This window comes from Gymnoscopelus microlampas, assembly GCF_963454915.1.
Source record: "Gymnoscopelus microlampas genome assembly, chromosome: 6".
Taxonomy (NCBI): Eukaryota; Metazoa; Chordata; class Actinopteri; order Myctophiformes; family Myctophidae; genus Gymnoscopelus; species Gymnoscopelus microlampas.
Window position 1 is genome coordinate 28,322,863 of NC_139943.1, and position 24,691 is coordinate 28,347,553.

The 24,691-nt window shown below is 41.7% G+C and overlaps 1 protein-coding gene across 2 annotated transcripts in view; it reads right to left on the minus strand.

The window, feature by feature from the left end:
- The window catches only part of znf423 (zinc finger protein 423), a 207,048-nt gene extending 184,095 nt beyond the window's left edge, over nt 1-22,953 (minus strand). For both annotated transcript variants that reach the window (XM_084059129.1, XM_084059128.1), the window contains exon 1: nt 21,798-22,953. In XM_084059129.1, coding sequence (XP_083915255.1) covers nt 21,798-21,837 — 40 coding nt within the window. In that variant the 5' untranslated portion in view covers nt 21,838-22,953. The remainder of the gene's footprint in view (nt 1-21,797) is intronic.
- Nucleotides 22,954-24,691: the final 1,738 nt, after the last annotated feature.

Below are 24,691 nucleotides of genomic sequence, written 5' to 3' on the forward strand. Positions count from 1 at the left end.
TGTACACACACACATGGCAAGCACTGTGCCATTTGTCAGAAGCACCAGGCGAGCGTATGTGTGCGTGCGTTTGTGTGTGTGGAGAGGCAGACGCAACAGAGGGCTTAGATGGATGGCAAAGAGAAAGAACAACAACCACAACAACACAAAGCCTGGCGGATAAGGTCCGTCACGCTCTCTATCTCTTTTTCCTGACCCCCAGCCCCCCACCCACCCTGTCTTCTCTTCGTTCCTCACACAGAAAATTCCTCAGTGTTAATTTAACTCTGAGAATGTTAAAATGGACCCAAATGGCTCCTCAATGGTCCTCCCTGATCCCCCTCCTCTCCCATTTCCTCCCTCTGTTTCCGATTCCTTCGTCAGCGGTCACTCCGCTCTTCCTCTCTTGCTTTTCCTGTCTTTTGTTTATCTTAGTCTTTCTCTGTCACTCCTCTGTTGTTCTCCGCACTCACTCATTCTTCTTTTTCCTTCCAGCTCCAGTGTCCCTGTTCATTTGTTTTTCTAGCAGCTGTCCTCACTGTCTTCAGGCCTCCATCTTCCAGACCTGTCCATCCTGTTTGTCCTCTCCATTCAGATTTCAATTTCAAGAACGTCATTAGAAGAGATAATGCTCACATTGTCAAAGCAAACATATACATCTTCAGGTAATAACACAAGTATTATTAAATACATAATTGCAATTTAGTAATTATTGCAATAATTGCGTTCAGCAGACGCTCTAAACAGAGCAACTTGCAAAGTGCAATATCGGAGTAACAGCATGAACCCTTGTTAACAAATAACAAGGTAAAAAGCAGTTAAGTAAATAGAGTGCGAAGAAAATGTAATTCTACAAACTAACTAAGATAGCTAGTAAACATAAAATCCATTTGTCTAAAATCCATTTGAACAAATAGCATACTTAGCATCTATCAACAAGCAAACAAACAGCATACATCTATAACATAACTAACTGTATGTAAATAGACAAGAAGTGCTAATAGAAACAAATTAGTGCTAGGGGTGAGGTGGAGACTGATAATATCTTTGTTATTAAAAAAACAACAATTACAACACTAATAATAATGACAATACGTGTATAAACAACATAAAATCAAAGAGCCAGAAAGAAGGAAAAGCACAACGATAATAATAATGAACACCAACTCTCTCCCTCTCTCTCTCTGTTTTTGTCTCTACTTTTTATGGGGTGCATTTCTCCTTTCCGACATGTCGCCTTTCCGACGTTGACGAACCCTAACCCTAACCGCACGCGGAAGCCACTAGTCGGAGTGGTGAGATGTCGGAATGGAGAGTGAACACCCTTTTTATGAGCTGTGCCAGGCAATCAAAACCTCTTATGTAAATAGTTCATTGAAGATCTTCTGACTGAGAGCATTAATAGAACAGAGACACAACATGAATTATGAACTATTACACTTTTTACCCTTTTAAAAAGACTGCACTATGTGTGAGAAGTGTGTGTGAGCGTGCACTGAGGACTAATGTCAAGTCTCTTAAGTTTTCCTCTCCGTTCCTCCTTCGCTGCCTTTGCTAACAATACCACACACACCAAGAGCTGCTTATCAACTCACAACAAATCCACCTCTCTCAACACCAAGACAGCGTGGATCAACACACACACACACACACACACACACACACACACACACACACACACACACACACACACACACACACACACACACACACACACACACACACACACACACACACACACACACACACACACACACACACGATGTTCAGGGCCAAACAACACAGCTTGAGATTAAAGAGCCTCTCTGAACTGACATGTTTTTCAGTCTGTCAGAGAGTGTGGGTAAGAGAGACAACTGAGGAGAGGAGAGGAGAGGAGAGGAGGGCATTGAGGGGATGTGGGAAGAGCAGCAAGGAGACAACAGAAGGAGGAAATTCAAGGAGAGGTGAAGTGAGGCAAGGAGAGGAGAAAAGCGGAGTGGAGCAGAGAGGAGGACAGGACAGGACAGGAGCGGAGAGGAGGAGAGAGGATTCCTCTGGAGTACCTCCACTCTGGGGAAGGTTCCCAAAATAACTGAGCTAAAAGTTCCACCAACATCCTAGACAGATACAACGCGTGATCATACACACACACACGCACACACACTTTAAGTCAGACGCCAACACAAAATAACATTTGATAAAAGTGATGGAAGATATTGTACCAAGCATACCCTAACTAGATCCAGAAGGATGCGCACACACGCACGCATGCACGCAAATGCGCACGCGCACACGCGCACACACACACACACACACACACACACACACACACACACACACACACACACACACACACACACACACACACACACACACACACACACACACACACACACACACACACACACACACACACACACACACACACACACACACACACACACACACGACAAAAAGACTAGAGGGTGGAGGAGTGAGTGGGGTGGAGTGATACTTAATTGCCTTCTCTTGTAGTACAGGCTGGGGAGTGCTTTTGACTGGAGACTCCAATTTCACGCTACGGCATTATTTAGCTTGATACAAACTTGATTAGGCATTAGAGAGAGAGAGAGGGAGAGAGAGAGAGAAGGAGAAAGGGAGATGAATTTAGAGAGAAAAAGAGAGAGCTTTGTGTCATGCAGCGGCGCTGGCGGACGGATTAACTCACTAGTCACGCTCCTTCTGGGAGTAACAAGACACATGCATACATACATGCACGCATGCACATACACGCGCACGCACACACATCCTTGGAGCATAGCTCGTTGTTTGTTTGTTTGGTTATTTGCTTGGGTGAGGAAGCATCATCTAACATCTTATCCCAAACACAAATACACTCAGGGCACGACTCCCCAACCAGAGCCATCATGTAGAAGACCTGGGTTATTGAAATCAAGAGGACCCAATAGATGTTTCTCACCCAACAGCAAGACAACATTGCCATTCCTTCACACATCAATGTTTTTTTCTTCTTCTACATTTTGAGTTTAGGGTTAGCAATGAGGTCTGCAATGAGGTGGAGGGTCAGGTAAAATGTAGGGTTGGATTTACATTCAGCATCTTATTCACAAGCTTTGTAGTTTGGTCAGAGTGTAACAACCGGCCTAATAGTTCCCCAATGCTTCCTGATAAAGTGTTCAATAAGTTGAAGTTGCCTGGCAACAAAACACTATTCCAGCCTGCGAGTAGACTTTTGGCTAATATTGCTTAGCAACAGAATTTTAGCTTGTGAGTAGACTTTTGGCTAAAATTGCCTAGCAACAGAATTTTTGTTCTAATATGAAAGAAAGAAAAATAATAGCTATAGGTTTAACAAAGAAGGCCTTAATCGAGAAATATAGATACTACTACTAGACATTCTAATAAACATGATCAGCGCTCAGCATGGCAGCAGTTACACATAAGAAATGTGTGGGCATTCCTCCTCGCTTCTTACCATATAAATTGGCAACATTCACAACAGACATCTTTGAGATGCATATTTCATAATTTTGTAGATTTTGTGACTTGCTTTTCTCTATGTCAGAACATATGAAATCGATCAGAAATCAGAAGAGGAGAGCAGAGGAGAGGAAGCTGGTCCCCTGACTTCTTATCAACTATCAATGCAAGACAGGCAAGGCCTCAGCCTTTCTGCACAAACCAACACACATACATACCTTATTCACCTTGCAATCTCCTATTCTCTTTCTGTTCTGCCTCCATCTCTGCCTCTCTACTTCTCCCTATGCTCTCTCCCTCTCTCTTTGTCTCTCCCTCCGGCTCCTTCTCAGACTTTCTTTCCCTCGTTCCATTTCACATTCTGTCCTGCTACTGTAGATACAGACATAAAGCATTTATTATACAGGAGAGAAACATGAGAGACAACTTGTTTAAGGTTTTCACCTTCAACTTTATCTCCCCTCCACTGCTTTTCTGGATGATATGAAAATAACTGGATACAAATGTGAAACTTTAAGTCATTCTGTGGTTTTACCAGGATCCTTCCGGAAGTTGATAATACAGAGAGACAAGGGGCGTACAGATGGTGCAGGGGCAATGTACCTGCACCGCCACTGTGAAGGCTGGTCTTCCACGGTTCCTCCAGCGTGGCTGGGCACTCCAACGATCACAACTGGCCGTGTTTGCGAGTGGGAAGCCGGCAGGGGAGTGCGATCTCTGACGCTGCACTAGCGACTCCCACAAGCTGGTCAGGGTGAATGTTAAGCAGTGAGTGGAATTGGGAGGGATGGCGTGTTCCTCCACACATGTTATGACCTCCCAGTGAAACTCCTCACTGTCAGGTGAAAAGAAGCACCTGACCTGAGGAGATGTGGTTGTCTATCTACAACCTCCCCAAGACCAACTGTAGGGGTTGGCAGTGACAGGGACTAAACTGAGGATTGGCAATTACTAAATTGGGAGTAAAACTTTTTCAAAAAGAATGAAAAAGTTAATAATTAATTTTGGTCAATTAAATTATATAAATATAAATATTTATAGTATGTTTCAGACTTTGTATGTGGCTGCATGTGTCTTTACTCTGAATCTAGCCTGGCTACCGGCAAGGCTTGCCGGCAGTGTTTCAGTATTACAATTTAGGCATTTAGCAGACGCTCTTATCCAGAGCGATTTACAAGTGTTTATTGAACTCTAGTCAATAAACAAGGTAAGGGCAACATTATGACAACACAAACAAACGCACAGGTCAGAAGATGTACATCCACAACAGCAGAAGGAAATTAAACAAATGCACCTGGGGGTGCAAACCATGCCCAAACCAACATTCCTTGTTCCACGTCTATCAGCTGGTCCCCTGACTTCTTATCAACTCTATCAATCCAAGGCAAGGCCTCAGCATTTTAACATGGGATTGGGAAGGAGTAGCACAAATCAAACCCCCTCACCTTGAAATCTCCTATTCTCTTTTAGTTTTCCCTCAATCTCTGCCTTTCTGCGTCTCCCTGTGGTCTCTGTCTGTCTCTCTCCCTCCGGTCTTTAACTTGCTCCTTCTCATAGGGGTGCGGACAAAAATCGATTCACATAAGAATCGCAATTCTTATCTTCTACGATTCTGCATCGATTTACAACCTCCAAAAATCTATTTTTAAAAACGTTTATTTTTTTATAGTATAACATTTCTCCTCAGCAGGCGCAGGCCTAAACCTACCAAGTGTATTTATGTAACAGCATTTTTATTTCTTGCATTACTTTACACTATTCTGTCACTGAAAACTTTTTTTTTAAACTGCTAAAAATATATATTTTTAAATATGCACACGTTTAGCATGTATCTATGTTTGTACCTTTTGTCTTGGGTTTGCATAATCTTTTACACACTCTGCTTTCATGTCACACTGCCTTTCTTAGCACACAGCACACATTTTGGCCGATAGTAATAAAAGTAATAAATTGACAGTATCCTTCACACTTGGTATGTGGGCGTACGTGTCTTTACTCTGCATCTAGCCCCACTACCTGCAAGGCTTACCAGCAGTGTTTCAGCAAAAATACACAGGTCAGAAGACCTACATCCACCGCAGCAAAAGATCATTTTCAAATGAACCTGGGGGTGCAAACCCTGCCCACACCAACATCCCTTGCGCTTTGTCTCTCGATCGTGACCTTGATATTTGACCTTTTTGGCCCACAACGTAATCATCTTTTCTGGGCAGGCTGCTGATCATTCCCACCTAGTTTGATGCAAATCTGCCCATCTGTACTCAAGTTAACAACAAAAAACTCACAGAAACAGACAGGATTACAATAAACTGCCAAGTATTACTGTGGACAGACACAAAAAATAATATCACTCAAATTTCACTCCTATAAATGGAAGCCTCTGTAGTAAGTTGTGTAACACCTGCCCTTTGTTATGAAATTCTTGGACACTGCTGGGCTATTTAGTGTCGAATATGATTTCAATATCCAGATGTCCACACTGAAAGTCAAACTCCTCGAAAAAACGATTTCTTTGGTTTTACCTTTTTTTAGTGGTTCACATAGTCATTGTCAACTTAACACTAGCTGAAATGAAAATTATGATTTCAAACATTTAGAGCATATGCATCCTTGGCCATAATGGGGACATACTATAGATAAGTCCCATCTTAAGTACTAACAATTTCAACCAACAATATAATGAAACAGAGCTACTGTATGATTTATTATGCTAGACCAAATTTCATTCAAATGAATGGCCGGCCATGTTTGTGTGTCATCTTCAGTTCTTTGTACCTTATTTTATTACTCTGTTGAATGTAAATGGCAAACAACCTTTTGTTCTAACGCTAAACAGTAACATATGTTTCTGAAAACGTTTGAGGTGAGAAATAGGCAATGCAGTAACATTGATTCAGCACTGCCTAGTTTGATATTTGTTTAAATTTGTGAATTGATGTAACATTCAGTCTGGTCCTCATAGACGGATACAGGACGTTCAACGGAAACTCTGGGGTGCGTGTGTGTGTGTGTGTGTGTGTGTGTGTGTGTGTGTGTGTGTGTGTGTGTGTGTGTGTGTGTGTGTGTGTGTGTGTGTGTGCGCACGTCCCTCTCTCCTCAGCAGGGGGTCCTTGCCTTTTGACTGAGGAGGAGAATGAAAAGAAGCCTGATAAACCCACTGAAGACTCCCAGCACTAAATAGAAGCATTGGTACAGGGAGGCCTTGTATAAAAGGCCAGTTGAGTGGCCTATATAAAGAAACACAATGCAAACAGCTTGTTCTGTCTGAGAGGTCATGCTCTGAGGAAGACACGCAATAGTCTGGACCAGTGATGAATGCTTGGGGGTGGGGACCGCGCTTCTACACGGACACACAGACACACAAACACACACACATACCTAAAAATGAAAAAGAGAAAGAAAAAGGGGACACGTGGCTTTAAATCAATTATCAGCGTTGACACAAAAAGACTCATACTACATAGATACCGGTATTGTAATAATAAAAGATGTATTACATAAATCTATCATTTACTGTATTCATATGTATATAACATTAAAACTGGAACATTGCGAAGAGACAGAGAGAGCCAGAGAGAAAGAGAAAGTGTGCATGTGTGCGTGTGTTTGAGATAAATAGAGATAAGGGGGGGATAATGATAAACATACAGTATATTATAATATATATTAACACCATCAGGTTTAGTGGTGTCTGCAGTCAAAGGAACAGATGAAAGGTAGACAGCCCTGAGAATAGAATATAATAGCATAAAAAAGAATAGAATAGAATAGCTATGTGGTAGCAACGACTTTGTTGAGAATGTCCTGGTGTGCTCACTGCTTACTCAGTACAGCTAAAATGAAAATATATTTTACAAGATAAATCTTTCAGGAGGAAGTGTCCACATAACCAGAATAATTCTGTTTGTAGCCAAATGATTTATCAGGAGAACTGACTAGTCCAATGACCTTTGACCTGGTCTAGAAGTCAAGCCCAGGGGTTAAGGGGTCAGACCAGGATGCAGTACTTACAGACACACACACACACACACAACTCCCTGATGATTCCCTTTCATCAGTAGTGCAAAAAAAGACAGCGCTTGTGTGTGTGTGTGTGTGTGTGTGTGTGTGTGTGTGTGTGTGTGTGTGTGTGTGTGTGTGTGTGTGTGTGTGTGTGTGTGTGTGTGTGTGGGGGGATGGATGCGTGTGTGTGTGTGGGGATGGATGCGTGTGTGTGTGTGTAGGTGTGAGTATGTGCATGTGTGTGCCAGAGAGGGAAGGAGGTAGGGTGGTCCAAAAAATATATTATGCATCAGCCAGGTGTGCTGAGGGGCGCTGCTAATTGCCCCCGCCGCTAATGTTTAATGTACAGAACAGGATAGAGGGAGGGAGGAGAGAAGGGGTGATATAGGGAGCAGGGATAGAGAAGGGGTACAGAGAAGGAGGAAGAAAGAGGGGAGAGATTGCTGTGGTGGAATTGGCAAATAACAAATAACTAGAAATACTTCACCTCCACCAACCAGTTGCACTTTACATCCATGTCTGTCCAGAGGCAGACAGAATCATATCGTTGCTATCGGGCAGAAATATTGTATCTCGGTATTTTCAGTTTTTTGGGAATGGCACAGAAATCGGCCCGTTATAGCACCACCATGAGGCCGATTTGAAAAATGTGGGGTGGCATTTCTTCCTTGGCCTAGTGGGAATGTGCGTGCAAAGTTTTACGGCAATCGGACGCTGTGTTCATGATTTGAGGCATTTTGTTCAAAACGGGCCACTCCTCCATTTTAGCTATATAATTTATGTAGCAACATATGTTTTTCTGAAAACTATTTTAGATGGCATTCTTAGAATAAGTATACAGGGGTTAAAATGATTTTAAAGTAATAATAAAAAGGAACGGTTTTGGACATACAAGGTTCCCACCCGACAGCGACGATATAATATATGTAATGCATACTTTGAAGGAATTTAATGAACACGTTTTGAGAGATCACAGTGACCTTGACCTTTGACCACCGCATTCTAATCAGTTCATCCTTGAGTCCTGGTGGACGTTTATTCCAGAGTCAATGGCATTCCCTCCAGACTACCTCACTGAGAAAAACACCAGGCACCTGACCATCGTGTACTTCAATGGAGATGTGTCGCTCACATGGCAGTACTACTGTAGGCCATATACGCTGTACATTCATGCTTCTAACAGTGTCTTCGATCAGACAACTGTAGTTAATTCAGAACACTGCTGCTCTAATCCTTACTAAGACCAAGAAAGTGGATCATATTACTCCACTTCTCAGATCCTTACCCTGGCTTTCTGTCTGTCTGTCAAATCATTGATTTTAAAACACTACTATTGGTTTATAAAGCACTGAATGACAGCCAAAGTATATTTCTGACAGTACTTTATGAACCATCCAGACCTCTCAGGTCATCTGGGACAGGTCTGTTTTCTGAACCCAGAGTCCAAACTAAACATAGAGAAGCTGTTTTTATGCACCACATATCTGGAACAAACTCATAGAAAACGGCAGGTCTGCCACAGCTCAATGTTTGTTTCAATCAAAGCTGAAGACTGTTCTGTTTGCTGCTGCCTTTTATTGAGTCTTTTGATTCATTTCTTCAGCTGCACTGTAACTTTAGTTTTGTTTTATTTAAGCTAATAATTTATAATGAGTTTATTTAATTTGATTAAAATGTAGGTTTATCATGTGTTTCTTTTGCACTTTGTCTTTATGCTCTTAATGCATTTGTTCCGTAAGCACTTTTTTAATGACGTTTTATCATCTTTATTTGTTTAAGTTTCATGTTTTGTTGCTCTTATGTTGCTCTGTTTTAACTTAATTGTTTTATTTTGTGTTATTGTACAGCACCATGTAACTGTGTTTTTGCTTTATAAATAAATAAAATGAGAAATGTAATTTCTTACTTACCTGTTATTTAATGTACACTATAATAAAATTACCCTTATCCATACAGTAAAGTCATGATATTATTAACATAATATATGTTGTAGTCCTATAATGACTGAAGGGATAGTGAAAGAAGAATAAAGTGGGGGGAAAAAGAACAGAGGAATGTGGAAATAAAGATGGATGTGGGTGGAGGAGAGAGGAGGCACAGTGAGGACATTGCACGTTGCATCAGGTCACTATTAGCCATGGACAATTCTGGTCAAGTCAAGTGTTAATTTAATTTAGTGCAATGGTTTTTGAATGCATCATGATGTAACTTATTAAATACATGAATACGCAAGTACAAAAAAAACGTTTTAAATGGAACAAGGGCCATTAGTTTCATTCACTGAATATATTTAAATTGATGTGACCATATACTGTAAGATTCACACGCTGAATTGTTAACATGTGTCCAGAATAGTACATGAATACCCATTTTACCATCAGCAGCACTGGCCCAACTAAATATTTCTCCAGAATCCTGCAGGTTCCTTTCGATTGATTATGCACATTTCCTCACATTTGGCACTATCCAATAATATATTGCTGCCATAAATTGAAATCTGTTTTTCATCAAGTCCAATTTTAACTGACATTTGCTGCATTCTGAAATAACAGAAAGGTTTCAAAACAAAGCTAAATGTAATCTGAATTCTGAAAACACCATATTTGATGCAACCGACAACATCCATTCTTTTAATATACACACCACAGGATACAGGCACTGAAACAAACACTGCAAGCAATACATTATGATCCTCAATGTAGACATACCGTAATAACAAACACACCAAACGTAACCCTAACCCCAGAGAGGATCATCTTCTCTGGGTCCGATGAGGAAGATTTGTGTGTGTGTGTGTGTGTGTGTGTGTGTATGTGCATCTGTGTCCAGAGTGAGGGGAGTGTGTTAAGGTCCAGTGAGCTTCTAGCTGATAAACCAGGCTAGCTAAGCTTCTACAGTGGCACAGTCCTGGCCCATGATGCCCTGTGTACGTACACACACACACACACACACACACACACACACACACACACACACACACACACACACACACACACACACACACACACACACACACACACACACACACACACACACACACACACACACACACACACACACACACACACACACACACACACACACACACACACACACACACACACACACACACCAGGCTGGCCGCTGATAAGCAGTCGTCACTGGCACACACACACACACATCTTTCTGGGGGAGCTCACCCTGCCTGGGTAGTGGGTATATGGATGGATTTACACACACACAAACACACAAGTATGCATAAGCTTCTGGATGAGCGTGTGACAAAAAATGCCTACCAGATGATGAAGCACTCCCATCCACTCTTGCCCACGCACACGCGTGTGTGCGCGTGTGTGTATGTGTGCACACACATCCACACACCGACATTTGCATTGTATATTTCCAGTGAAGGACTGCTTCTATACCTGGATTTGACATCAGTTCAGAACACTAAATCTTGTGTCACAGAATACATTATTCTATATGGAGGCTGTCCCTGGGGTTTTCCCCAGGCTTAGGTGGCAACACCGCTGCTAGGTTGGGTTACCAGTAAGGATGGGGATGTGATGAATCTCAAGGACCACACAGAAACACTCAAGAAGCCGAAATAAGATTACGGTAACCCTCAAGAAAGCCTACAACAGTGGTTCCCAAACAGTGGGTCGGGGCCCATTTACGGGTCACAGGCCCATTTTCATGGGCCGCGAGTAAATATCCCTTTATTTTTCGTTTTCTACATTTGATTTTTCATTATCATTATTTCAAAAGATTTTAAAAAATATATTTAAAAAAAAAGAAACATGAATTGTTTTTTAACAAATGTCATCAATATATAAAAACAAAACAAAGAAATACATAAATTATAAAATAAAAACAAAAAAATTGCAGATCTACAAAAAAGTTCATAGAGTCTATCAAATGGTTAGCGTTCATCATCCAAGGGTGGTGCACACAGTAAATTCCATGGCAATTCAGCAAGTAGTTTTCAAGATATCTTGTTTTGTGTGCTGTCTGAGTGTTCTCAGGCAAGGAAAAGAAAAACCTTCAAATTCTACTAAATTCTTTTCTGTTGTACTCAGAGTTTTCAAGAATGCAGTAAATTGTTTCTAATTGAGCACAGTCCAACGTCCCATTATACGTAAAAAATAGTACCACTGAGCTTCCCCAATCGCCAATTACATTAGCTTGTTTTGTTTCAATAAAAATAAAACAAACAGCTACCAAAAACACAAATCCACCCCCCGCTGAGGAGTCAATGGAATTTCTAACAAAGCTCACAGAGAAGCCATTTAATGGTTCAGCAAACCTTAATGCAAAGCCAATAGAAGCTTTCATACAGGGCTAAGTCAGTGAGGCTCTATGCATACTGATTGTGGTGATGTGAGGAAGACGGCATTTACAGTTGCATAAAACAATGCTAACCAAACATAGGGTTGCGATTGAATAACTTTTATTTTTTTTTACCTTTCACAACGCAAGTTTGGGACTCCATTGTATAAAGAAAAGCAACACGATAGGCCACTAATTTCTCTGAACAAGTGCTCAGATACACACACACATACTTTCAAGGGGCCTCATTCACTATGCTGTTCGTAAATTGTGTGTAAAGTGGTGTGTACACTCTCTAAGCACAATCTGACGTGTGATTCATGAAAGGGAGTATACAGCCTTGATTTGTGTGTATCGCATGATGTATGATGTATGATTTTTTGTATGGCATGATGAATCTCAGCTGTTCGTATTTGATAAACGTGTTCACGAGTAGGTGATTTGCATTGTTCAACGCCCCATTTAATACCATAAAAGGCAACAGGGACTTCAAACTGACTTCACCCAACGTGAAACCAACTAAAGAAGTTCAACTTCTTCAAAAAGAACAGATCTCGTCGGCGTCGCACCGCCTTGACAACTTGTACATCTATTCCATCCGGAAGCGAGTGCCTCGATAGCACGATGGATCAGCTGAGCGTTAATAAAGTAATACTCGTGTTTAATGAAAATAAGATGTTTACAAAGTTTAACCCCACTACCAAATAATAGGCTAATAAAATGTGGAAAGAATATTATATAAGCCTTTTCTACTGAACATTGCTCACCTTTACTGAGGTAAAAAGATTATGCTGGAATCCAGGGCATACTGGAACACAGCTATCCGATTATGGACCAGAGCTTTATTGATTACTGAGGGGAAATTCGTCTTTTGGATTAACATATCACTGTCCTACGTCGGAATGGGGAATGGATCTGGTCTGGACACAGCTAGATTTCATCCATACTGTATCCTCATCAGATGGTAAGACTTATTAGGCTATTGTGTAGCTTTCATGTGATCAATATAATATAAATTAACACCACAACGTTGGAGGCGCGTCTGTTGCCTCCTGTGACATGTCTATTTTCATCATTACGCGAAAGTGTGGCCGACACTGACAAACACACTGAGGGACCTAATAATTCAGCTAATCAGCTAAATGCAACTGATAAATAAATAAAAATGTATCATGTCTAGAATGTATGTATATCCAAGCAATAGATCGTTTTTAAAATACATATTTTTTCTGGTCTTTTATATGTGTTGACAAATGTTGGGCACATACATATTTTATTTGAGGCTTGGCACTATCAATGATTTTGCATGAAGCATACGGCATTCTAATAACATATACAAAAGGTTTGAGGCATAAAAGTCTGCTCCCGAGCAGACGTGAATGTGAGTGTACGTCCGCAAAAATTCAGGGAGAAAAAAAGATTGATGAATCAGACTCTGAACGTGGAAAGTTGCGGAAATGCGCATACATACAAAATATGTGCGGACCCGAGCTTAGTGAATGAGGCCCAATCTCTCTCACTACATTCCCAGAGCGCTATGGTAGGTCACTCTGTGAGTTTTATAAGAACCAGTCGCCCAGTGAAAGTTCCTGTGCTCTGCCAAAGGGTGACAATAAAACTATTCTAATGGTAAAGCCAGATGAGGAGGAGTGAGACAGAGGAGCGAGAAAGAGCCAGAAGAGAGAGATAGGGAGTGAGGGGGAGAGAGAGAGAGAGAGAGTAAAAGAGAGCAGAGATAGCAGGGATTAACTGTTCTACTATACAGATGTGGATACACATTACACACACACACACACACACACACACACACACACACACACACACACACACACACACACACACACACACACACACACACACACACACACACACACACACACACACACACACACACACACACACACACACACACACACACACACACACACACACACACTTTCTCACACAGATGTGCACACAAGGGAGACATCATTATGGATACTGTTATAAAATACGAGCTCATACCAAGCTAAAACAGGGTATTGGTATCAGGTATCACCTGATTTCTTTCACCTATAGAAGGATGTCAGATGTTTTTTGAGAAAGGGGTCTATAAGTAATTCATGTCCCAAGAGCCTATACTAACAGACATACTGTATTGTGTGCTGTTCAGTCATATTTAACTGAATTGTCATCTGCCATGAAACAGTGGTTATTGGTATTACAGTGACATGACTGCTTGCGGGCCCTCTGGTGACATGCTTTCATCATTATTGTTTACAATCATTAGTCTCAATTTGGCTTTTTTATGTATTGATGTATTGACCTACATAGTAAAATTCTCAGTGCTAATTCATCCATTTGTAACTCCAAGAGTATACAAAATGAACGTAACGAAATGGACCCGTAACTGAGTTCAATTAACACTGAGGATTTTACTACAATTTTAAAAGGCTGCTACCTTGCCCACACAGAGCACTCCTAGAAAAAAAAAAAAAACAGAGCCAGCCAGAGAGATTCCCTTGTTCAAAATGAGTGACCAAACATACATTTCTGAGTTAAAGTGCCCTCCTGAAATGCCGGTAACCTTTGTCAAGACTGACCAGGAAGACTGTTCAAAATAAACACTACCAGTGACCTTTATCTTAGACCAGTCCTAGACCAACTATTATCAATGTATTGACAAAAAGTGAAACATTTTGCAATTTGAACTAACTTTGTTTTTGACTAACGTTTTTATTTGAAAACATTTAATTGCATAGGCAAAAATATGAATGCAAATAAACACAAATACGTTTTTGATAGATACAAATATTAAGTAAACTTCATGAAATTAACATAATTTAACTTTTATTATACGATGAACAAGCAAACAACTACATACAAAATAAACACATGAACTGAATGTAATTTTATTTAACAACTTGAATATTTTAAATGTTCAAAAATAGCCAATCTACATGCTCAAAACACATTGCAACGTGATTCGTTGTGAGCTTGTAGATCTGCTATTGTTGAAAAGAAATTTAAACTACACATCAGCTGCGTAATTGCCGATATCGATGACGTCAAAAAGTCAAATAATGGCCGATACGGGCCTGACCGTTATTTTGGTCTGGCTCAATTTAACACTGCCCTATGTACAAATCAAGTTCGATTGTTGTTTTTTCTACTGGTGTGGGGGAAAATGAACTTGAATGCCAAGGTATGCAAGGTATTACTTCTGCGAAAATGTCTGAGGAAACCAGAACAAAATATGTTTTACTCTCATGTACCCGTACACAAGATGTAACTATAAAGAAACCTTGAATCTATTCAGTAACAAAATTATTATTTTAATAATTAATATTACCCTGCTTCCATTCTGTCTAAAAACACATGGAATACCAAGTTTGCCCAGAGCATCGATATAAAAACAAACAGAATAAATCACTCCCTAAAACATATACTGTATTTATCTTAACAGCACCTTGGTGTTAAAGTAACTTCTTTTCCCTTCAGATTAATATACTGCCTCCAGTTGCCTTCAGTTCTTTAGTATTTCATTAGTTAAGCATGTTATCCTCAGGAACACTGCAGAGAGAATAACAACTAAACCTGAGAAAAATCCACTGAGATTCATTCAAATGTCATACAATTCATTTGAGACCTTAAAGAGCATTCCTGAGCACACCATGAGCCTAGCCATCTAGATGGGTCATATGACATGCTAAGATGCAGTGTATATCAAATCTGAAACAAATTATTACAGACTTTAATTAGCTTTGCCACAAAGGGTACAGTAACCAGTTTTAAGACGTCTTTTCTGAAACTGAACTGCCTATAAAAAATACAATATTTATGCTACCAAAGATATTAATAATTGTTATTCAAATATAACTTTGTTGAGCACATAACATAGCTCACATTGCGCATGTAGAGTTATGTCCTGCCAATGTTTCTTTCTTTTGGGTGGGGGGATTCTAAAAGTCTATCTATCTACTGTAGGTATGTAACCCTCATAACAATTTGACAAGAATTCAACGAGGGGAGTCAAGCCAAGATCTCCTCATAATGCTGAGAGAGAGAGAGAGAAAGTTTAAATTATGTCATAAGCCAGGAAGATCCCAGTTCAACACTCCTCCAGACAATGCCCCCTAACCCCTCCTTCCTCCTCCTTCAGGTCAAAGGGCTCATTTGGCTCTATTGACTGTAAACCACACTCTAATAAGCAAACCAAATAAAATTATAGAAAGTAGCGCTCCTTCTCTCCCTCCCTCTCCTCCGTCTCCCTCCCTGTCATGTGCGCTCAACTCCCGCTTAATGTCCTGCAAATGAAGCGGATTTATTAATGTGTAATTAAGTAATAATCATCGCTACATAATGCATGAGAGACACAAGGGGCCGTGAGAGCGGAGAGAATGAGAGAGAGAGAGAGAGAGAGAGAGAATGAGGGAGAGAGATAGGATGTGCAGACTGGCTGTTTAAGCGAACAGAGTAGAGCTTCGCCGCCTCGCTAAAGACACACATTAAAAAGGGATTAATCCTCAGAAATAATATTTTGATAAGAGAAGAGCTGCCCTCACTCGCTCTTTTTTCTCTCCTCACAACCCCTCCTCCTCCTCTTCTCTCACCCCCTCAGCTGGTTACACAGCCCATCATAGTACCATTAGCCAGAGTTCAATTAACCGACTGCAATTAGTCACGTCCCCCCACCGGAGGCCTAATTGTTGTAAAGGCTCATCCGCTCAGACACAGGAACTGACTGGCGATGGCCCCGAAAGAGGAAGCAGCGCGAGTGATTCGCACAACGTTTGTACGGCATACAATTTGATCAAAGGTCAACCACTTAAACCCTAATATACTTCAATTGACCGGGGTCCCCAGGGCCAGGGGTCTATACTTGGTCCCTTCCTTTTTTCTCCTCTAGTCTACACCAAGTCTCTTTTGACGAAAAATCGTTGATTAAAAAGCGTGAGCGTGTAGATCTCTTATTTTTGCCGTTTTCCGCCAACTGTTCCCCTTTCATGACATGCCTAGAACAGGGACCTCAGGGTTCATATGGTTAATCTGTGAAGTTTGTGGAACAAGAGGCATGCATGTCCTCTTCTATAGTACATGCTGAAGCCTATTCAAGGCTTTTATTCAAATCTAAAACATGAGATGGGTGAGGTGGGATTCCGTGCTGTTTTGCTGTTGCGCTGGCATGCCTGGTTTGCCACAGAGCCAGCCAGTCAGAGTTGGGTGAGCAGGTGAAAGACAGGAGAACATGAAAACACAGATAATCCCCCGGTGAACCCCACCTCGCTCTGCCCTCCTGCTCTCCCTCCTCACACTATCCCTTCATCCTTCCCTTCATGTGTTTCTCGCTCTGCCCACTCGCCTGCCGCGTCGCCATTCTGTTGCCATGACCCCTATTCTCCTCCACCCCAATCCACCAGTCTCCCCTTTGCCCCTCTCTCCTTGTCCCCCTCTCCATCTCCAGGTCTCTTCTCCTCTGTCCCTCACTCCCTCTTTCCCCAATGCCCAATGAGTTTTGCCAAACTGTCAGTGGGACAAGGTGTGGAGAGGAGATAGCAACACGCATCTTTACACATACACATGTACGTGTGTGCGTTGTGTGTGTGTGCTGCACAAGCTAGTCTAACATTAGCTGGGGATATACCACTTTTGCTCGACACCATAACCCCCCCCCCCCCCCACCAAAAATACACACACACACACATAGTAGTAGCTCACTCGGCTCAGTTTTTCTCCGCTCTGCTTCACTTGGTTGCCTGACTAAAGCTAAGCTCTGGTTATCCTGGCTGCTGGGACCATGCTGCCTGGCTGACACGCACGCGCGCACGCACGCACGCACGCACGCACGCACGCACGCACACACACACACACACACACACACACACACACACACACACACACACACACACACACACACACACACACACACACACACACACACACACACACACACACACACACACACACACACACACACACACACAGGGAATGGATGCACATGATGCATGCAAAAACAAACACAAAAGACGTATATCTTACAAACAAAAAGACACATTTGCACGCACAAATACACTAACACAAACACACACACACACACACACACACACACACACACACACACACACACACACACACACACACACACACACTATAGCAGTGACGATTCATGAATCCATAGCTGCTAGTTTGACATTAGGTCTGCAACATTTAATCAAACTATCTGATTTCATATACATTTTTTAAAATATTTTAATAATATATAATCGATTGGAGTGGTTTTTTTTTCTATTTTGCTGGTGAAAGTTATGCGTATGGTGTGTGATATGAAATGTAAGCTTATCATATAAACACAATAATATATTTTTGTTAACATCATTGTCTGTCTTCCATCCTATGTTCAAGGGCTTCTGGAGAAACTTTTCAGTTGATCATCAATTCAGCTTTGTGGGAGGGGACCGTCAATATATGGGGGATTTATTTTTTGTGTCCCTAATTATTAGTAATTATTTCTAGGCTTGCATACTCGTGATATCTATAATGGTCATTTGAATATACACACAATACACAGACATACATTCTATGTTGTTTGTACATCTTTAAATCTAACTTAAATGGATCACCAGCCGGGCTGTAATAGTTAATCTGACTAACTGATTATGTTCATTAGTTGATATGTACAAACAATTGTTTAATTAGATTGATCAAAAAAGTTATCAATAGAATAATCGCTAACAAAATAATTAAATTACAGCCCTATTTGACACCATTAACAAGCAGCAAATGAAGACCTATATGACTGGTCAGTCACAATCTTGCTTATTCTTAGTGAATACATATAACACTTCTAGAATATGACTGCCATAACACAGATCCGTCCATTCAGTCATCAAAAGTCATGACCAGCCATCACATCATCATATCACGGTTTAAGATGATCAAGAAGGCTGTCAAATTCAGTTTTTCCACAAGAGATACAGACAGATACGTACTTTTATTGATTCAGAGGTTGATGAGGAAAAACAGTACACTGACTCTCTGGGACAGTAACTTTCCAAATTTACTAGCCCTGCCATTGAAGCCACTGGCACTGAAATAATTAATTTCAATATTAATTTAACAGATTTTTTTGTTCCCCATCCATTCCAATTATTGGATTTATAAACCTCTTAACATCAGTCTAGGGTACCTCACTTTGCTAAAGTCCACTATACTGCATTCATTGTAACTGTAGACTCAACACACCGCAGTCCTCTCCCAAGCACGATGCACAGCATATCACGCAGCGCATTACTGTCAAATTCTCATAATTTCTTTCACTACTGTATTATTATATTTCCACTACTTAAATTGTCGCAGAGAATGTTTCTTTATGTGTATTTTAAATCAATAGCACAGAACAGAGGCAATCAAACATTTTCATGTCAAGGACCTTCAAATTGATATGTATTCATTTTGGCCACGGACCCCCATTTGAAAAATAGTCCCCTAGGTCTGCTATTCAAAAATAGCAGATCTAAAAGCTCACAACATGTCTCATTTATTAGCTTGCAGATTAGCTATTGTCGAATAACCGGAAAAAATGTAATCGGGCTGAAGTATTTAAAACTGTTGCTCATTTTGTTGGGGACCCCCTGGACCCCCCTCAAGGCTCCCTGGACCCCCACTTTGAGAACCACTGGCACAGAATAAAGAGCCAAAATGGCTTGTGGAACCGATAGACACACCAGGCCAGTTAAAGGCTTTATCAACTGGCCTAGGGGCCAGAGGGGGCTCAAACATACAGTTGGGCCACCAGGCCAGTGTTTGTCGAGCCCTTTGATACCAGGAGGAGGCTAGCAGTGTGTTGCCGAGTAGAACCAATACAGTTCAGACAGAGACAGAAATTACAGGAGCTTCATAAGTTATCCAGAGAAAACCTTACATTCTCTGCATTTCACAGCCAATTATAATAAATCCTCCGTTAGATGTACACAAAAGTAACGACTATCAATACACACAAAGAAAAGATTTGGCTGTGTATCAACAATTAAATGATGTGATGCGTCGATACTTTGGAGACATGCTGTATATCAAATAACATCAAAAAGGCATTTCTAGATATTATGCCAGTGGTCTGTGTAGACTCAGAGTAGAGGGAAGATGGGAGACTGGAATAGGGAATACTGTATGTGTCAAAGTCAAACATGACATTGCATGTGCTTTAGCCAGCGGCGCTACAAGCCCCATCTCCAGGACGCTTTAAACATAAGAAGAAATGGACCAACCCGATAGCCAAATGGTTACGGGCTCCTACCAGATGGGCTCTAATACCTGACAGCGAGACAGCGAGTCCCTGGTTCGATTCCCGGCCGGATAGACCATTTGCATCATGTCACTCCCCAGCTTCCTGTCTCTCTACCAAATGTGTGTCAAATAAAAGTTCAAGAAATCCAAAGAAATAAGAGAGGGCACATTTATTACTTGTTATGACTAATATGCTCTTTAATTGACGCTCAAATTGTCACTTATCAATGACACATCCTCCTCACAGTTTATGTCAGGTAAATATCAAACAGAAGATTGTATTTTTTTAAATGTATATAATATATCATTTGTTTAAGTTTTTTCAAGGTAAAATCTAATTCAAATCAAATACCCAAATTGTTTTGGTCAAACCGAGTGGCCTCGCTGAAATTTTCCAACACCGTGATTTATTGGTATCTAGAGACCACAGTGACACGACACATCCACTACAAATAGATTGCGCAAACTAAAATAACAACACACTAACAATTCTTCTTGTTTGTCGTCTTTTGCCTGCAGAGTATGTGAGTACAAATTGCCATGACCTTGACATGGTCAAAAACATTGAAATCATCCTAAAATAGTTACGAGTCCATTTGGTCACACTTGAACACTCTCAGGGTTACTAATGGATAAATTAACACTGAGGATTTTACCGTGAATTAAAATCACAGTATTCATTCTTGCAGGTAAAGATTGACCACATACTTGAGAGGTAAAAAGCCTACATTGTGGAACAACTGGGGGAGGGGATGCGATGATGGTCAGGACCACATGGTGGTCAGCCAGCCTCGTTGCCCATCTGGGTCCCATAAAGGAAATCTGGGGGCTAGGGGCCACCACATGCCAACATGCATGATGCCCATTCAGCCATACAATGTAATGGATACCACCTTATGCTATAGGGTGAATGACATGTCCATGTCCAAACACTTGAAAACTTTGTTTTTTAAATATGAAATATGAAAATAAAACTTTTCTGGAATTTATGCAAAAATGAATTCCTGTGTGGTGAGATGCTACACATGCGTGCTCAATGTTGCATAACAGATACCACAACAGCACCTTAATTCAGAGCAGAGAGCAAAACTCACTCTTATTGTCAGAATAAAAAAGCATTTTTGAAATTTGGGAAAAGAAAATATTAGAAAATGATGACATGACATATATGCATACATACCCCCCACAAGTGTGGAATATTGGCTTTAATAAGGAGCTTACACATACAGTGTTTTTAATAAGCTTAGAATTAGACAAATATAAATAAGTGAGCGATACAAAAACCCACCCTGAGCTTCAGAAATGACACATGAATGAATAGAAGATGATAGAGAAAAGTAAATAATTAGAGTGCCAAGTGTCCAACATTGAGGGTCAAATGGTCTAATTTCTAGACCCTATAGACCCCATATTTATACCAGTTGAGGAGCAGAACTACAATTCATCAGAACAGGAGAATAATGTCCCATCATCACATCGCATCATTAGCCAAATGAACATGGCAACAACAACAACTTGGGGGAATGAAGTCATTAAAGGAAAAAGCACAACACCTGGTGACTAATTGCAAACAATTAGTAGACCAGTAGACAGTAAAATTAAACGAGTAAACTAATTGTTACGCAAGAATGAATAGATTCGTTTCCCCTCGGTTGTGTTTAATTACAATTTAAACTGATGGATTGATAATCCAATGTTTGAAAATGTCATTCAAGGCGCTGGAGTCTTATTGGTCATGTTTCTATCCCCAGTAGCCTAGTGAGTTTAGGAAGAGGATCTCTTACCTTTGACGGAGCGCGGTTTGGCTTGTTTTCGTCTCGACATCTCTCTGGTCTCGAACCGTGTTATGATCTGCTCGTTCTGTCCTGTTTGTTCTGCCTTCAGCGAATCATACAGATGGACACACGGGTTTGTTGTTTTTTTATTATTTTTTTCTTCTCCACTTCTTCGCCTGTTGCAATGCGGCAACTTGAGTCGCTGTGTAGCAGTGAGAGAGCCGATAGTCCAGCGAAATCACAGAAGCAGAAGTAACACTTTGATACAGGGAGACGATCTAAGTTGAGCGTCTGTCTGTCTGTCTGTCTGTCTGTCTGTCGGGGTCAACCTGTAGAATAGCCCCGGAATAACTTCCAGATCGATGTGTTTTCTCCCTCAGAGAGCCGCTCCGCGACGCCGACAGCTCTTTTGTTTCCTTTGGCCGAAGATCAGCGCGACTCTGTCAGTTAGAGCCGTCCGTCCGTCCCGAGTGTTATCAGTACCACGGTACTGGTGGGTGGATGGATGGATGGATGGATGGTTGGGTGCCGCCGGTCCGGTGCCGTCCGATCAGCCCCAGTACAGTACGTGACAGCCTGGGTGATCTAGTCGGAGGCGATGGAAGATTTCTTCGGAAATGTGAAAACGTGATTTCTTCCGCTCTCCTCGCGTCTTCTTCTCATGGGCTTTTTGTTGGAGCAGTTATTCGGAACTATTTCAGTATTTGTTTTTTTTTCACCGATCCAGGCGAACCGCACTGACCGAACCAACCAACCCAACCAGCCTCTCGTGTTCCGTCCCGCTATTCTATACAAGGTGGTGGTGTGGTGGTGGCATGGGCATTGCAATCTTCCCCTGCATCTCCACCTCCCCCGAGGGGAATAGCCTTTTAATACCCCCGCTTTCTTTTAATATTTCCTATTGCCCCGGCAGCGGTATTAATGGTATAACCTAATATTGATACTGTCTAACCCCTTCGCTAGCCTCTGTCTCCCTGCTTTTTCTTTGTCCTGACTCTGGCTACCAGTCTCCCTCCTCCTCTGCTTGCCTCTGCTGGCGGGGCTGCGGCGCAGACACACATAATAAAGCCAAGGCAGGCAGTGCTGTGCTTGGCTGGAAATGTAGCCGCGTCCCAGCAGGGGGATGTGAGAGAAGGGTCCCGGCGGGGGAGCGCTCTGATCCCGCAGGGAGCAGCTCGGCACAGCCCGGGTTGGCTGAAGCAGAGGCAAGAGAGGCAGGCAGGCGAAGACAGGGGCCAGAGTTAGACAACAGCACCTAGCCATGGCCGACCGGCGCAACTACAACTGGGATTTCAGAGAATATACTGAAACGGGGAGAGAGAGGGGTAGAAGAGAAAATATGGAGCTGGAACTATGTGATGTGCTATGCTGTTAACCACTTAAACCCCATATGGTTGACCGGAATCCCTCAGGGCTCTATGCTAGTGTATTTTCTGTTTTCTGTTTTCTATTATTGTGGGGAAAGCTTTAGCTGAAAACAGCTGATTGACAAGCTCACAAGTCACAATATCGTGTTGTGAGCTTGTTGATCTGCTATTTTCTGCGAAAGCCTTCCCCACAATAGGGTTTAAGTGGTCAATCTTAAATTGAAGCGGCGAGGAACTTACTTGCCTATAGTTCTGCTCCCTTGTTGAGTGACACAACAGGTAAATATCATATTAGCCCTGCTACAAACTTTGACTTGAATCTGGTGTGCAGAGGGACATATTTTTTTGTTTAGGAACTCTGCAGAAGGCCAGCATGTAGGCCTATGGTGGATGGAGAGAAAACAGGCAGGGAAACAGGAACTGAAGAGGCAGAGGAAACTATGGAATGGATTCAACCCGTCAAGGCCGATTCCCCTGTCACAATGTTTAGCACACAGAATTTGGGCATGATATCGGGGTGAAATGAGGATTTCAGGCTTCAAATATTGCCGGTTTCTTGAGGGTTTATTATTTCACTGATTTGTGGCGGATTAATTTTCTTTGAACAGTTTTTATAGGATTAGTTTAAAACCTATTCATTTGGGCCAAGCATATCCTATCCATGCATAATGGTTCTCCCCATATTGGGATGGAAGTGCAGTGTCTTCATATACATGTGATATTGAAAGAAAACACAGGCCCACTTGTTTAAATTATTTTATAGGCCTATCTATTAAGGACGAACCCTTCAATGTCAAGCGCTGTGTTCTATTGCATAGCCACTGGATACAGCCCTCTAAGAAATGTTGTCAAACGTGTTACCCACTAGAGGAATTCTTGTTACACAATAGATTAGAACGAACCATAGATGAGAAAGGAACCATTTCCATTGTAAACATAATTCAATTAGTGTGTGTGTGTGTGTGTGTGTGTGTGTGTGTGTGTGTGTGTGTGTGTGTGTGTGTGTGTGTGTGTGTGTGTGTGTGTGTGTGTGTGTGTGTGTGTGTGTGTGTGTGTGTGTGTGTGTGTGTGTGTGTGTGTGCGCGCGTGCGCGATCTTCAAAGCTCCTTTTATTTCCAGTAAAGGACATGTCTGTCGACAATATGAACCAGACAAAGAAGAAAAACCCAAAATCACTGGGTGCTTTGTTCTTCACTCTCTGCTCCGACTGAGTGCTTTTTGACTGCAGCTGAGCTTTGCCATGGCCCCCCCTCTCTCTCTCACACAAACACACACACACACACACACACACACATACACACATACACACACATACACAATATTTCTCCCCTCTCTCACTTTCTCTTTTATACTTTCTTCCCTCCTCTCTCTCTCTCTTCTTCTCTGGTTGTCATGGATAACTGGGTAACGTGGGGCTCCCTGTGCTGACCAGCAGGGGCACTGCCCTCTGCAGATTGTGCCTCCCTGCCCCCACCCCACCCCGGTCCCCTGTGGAGAGATGAAGCGGCCTTAAAGATTGACCCCCCACCGAGTCTG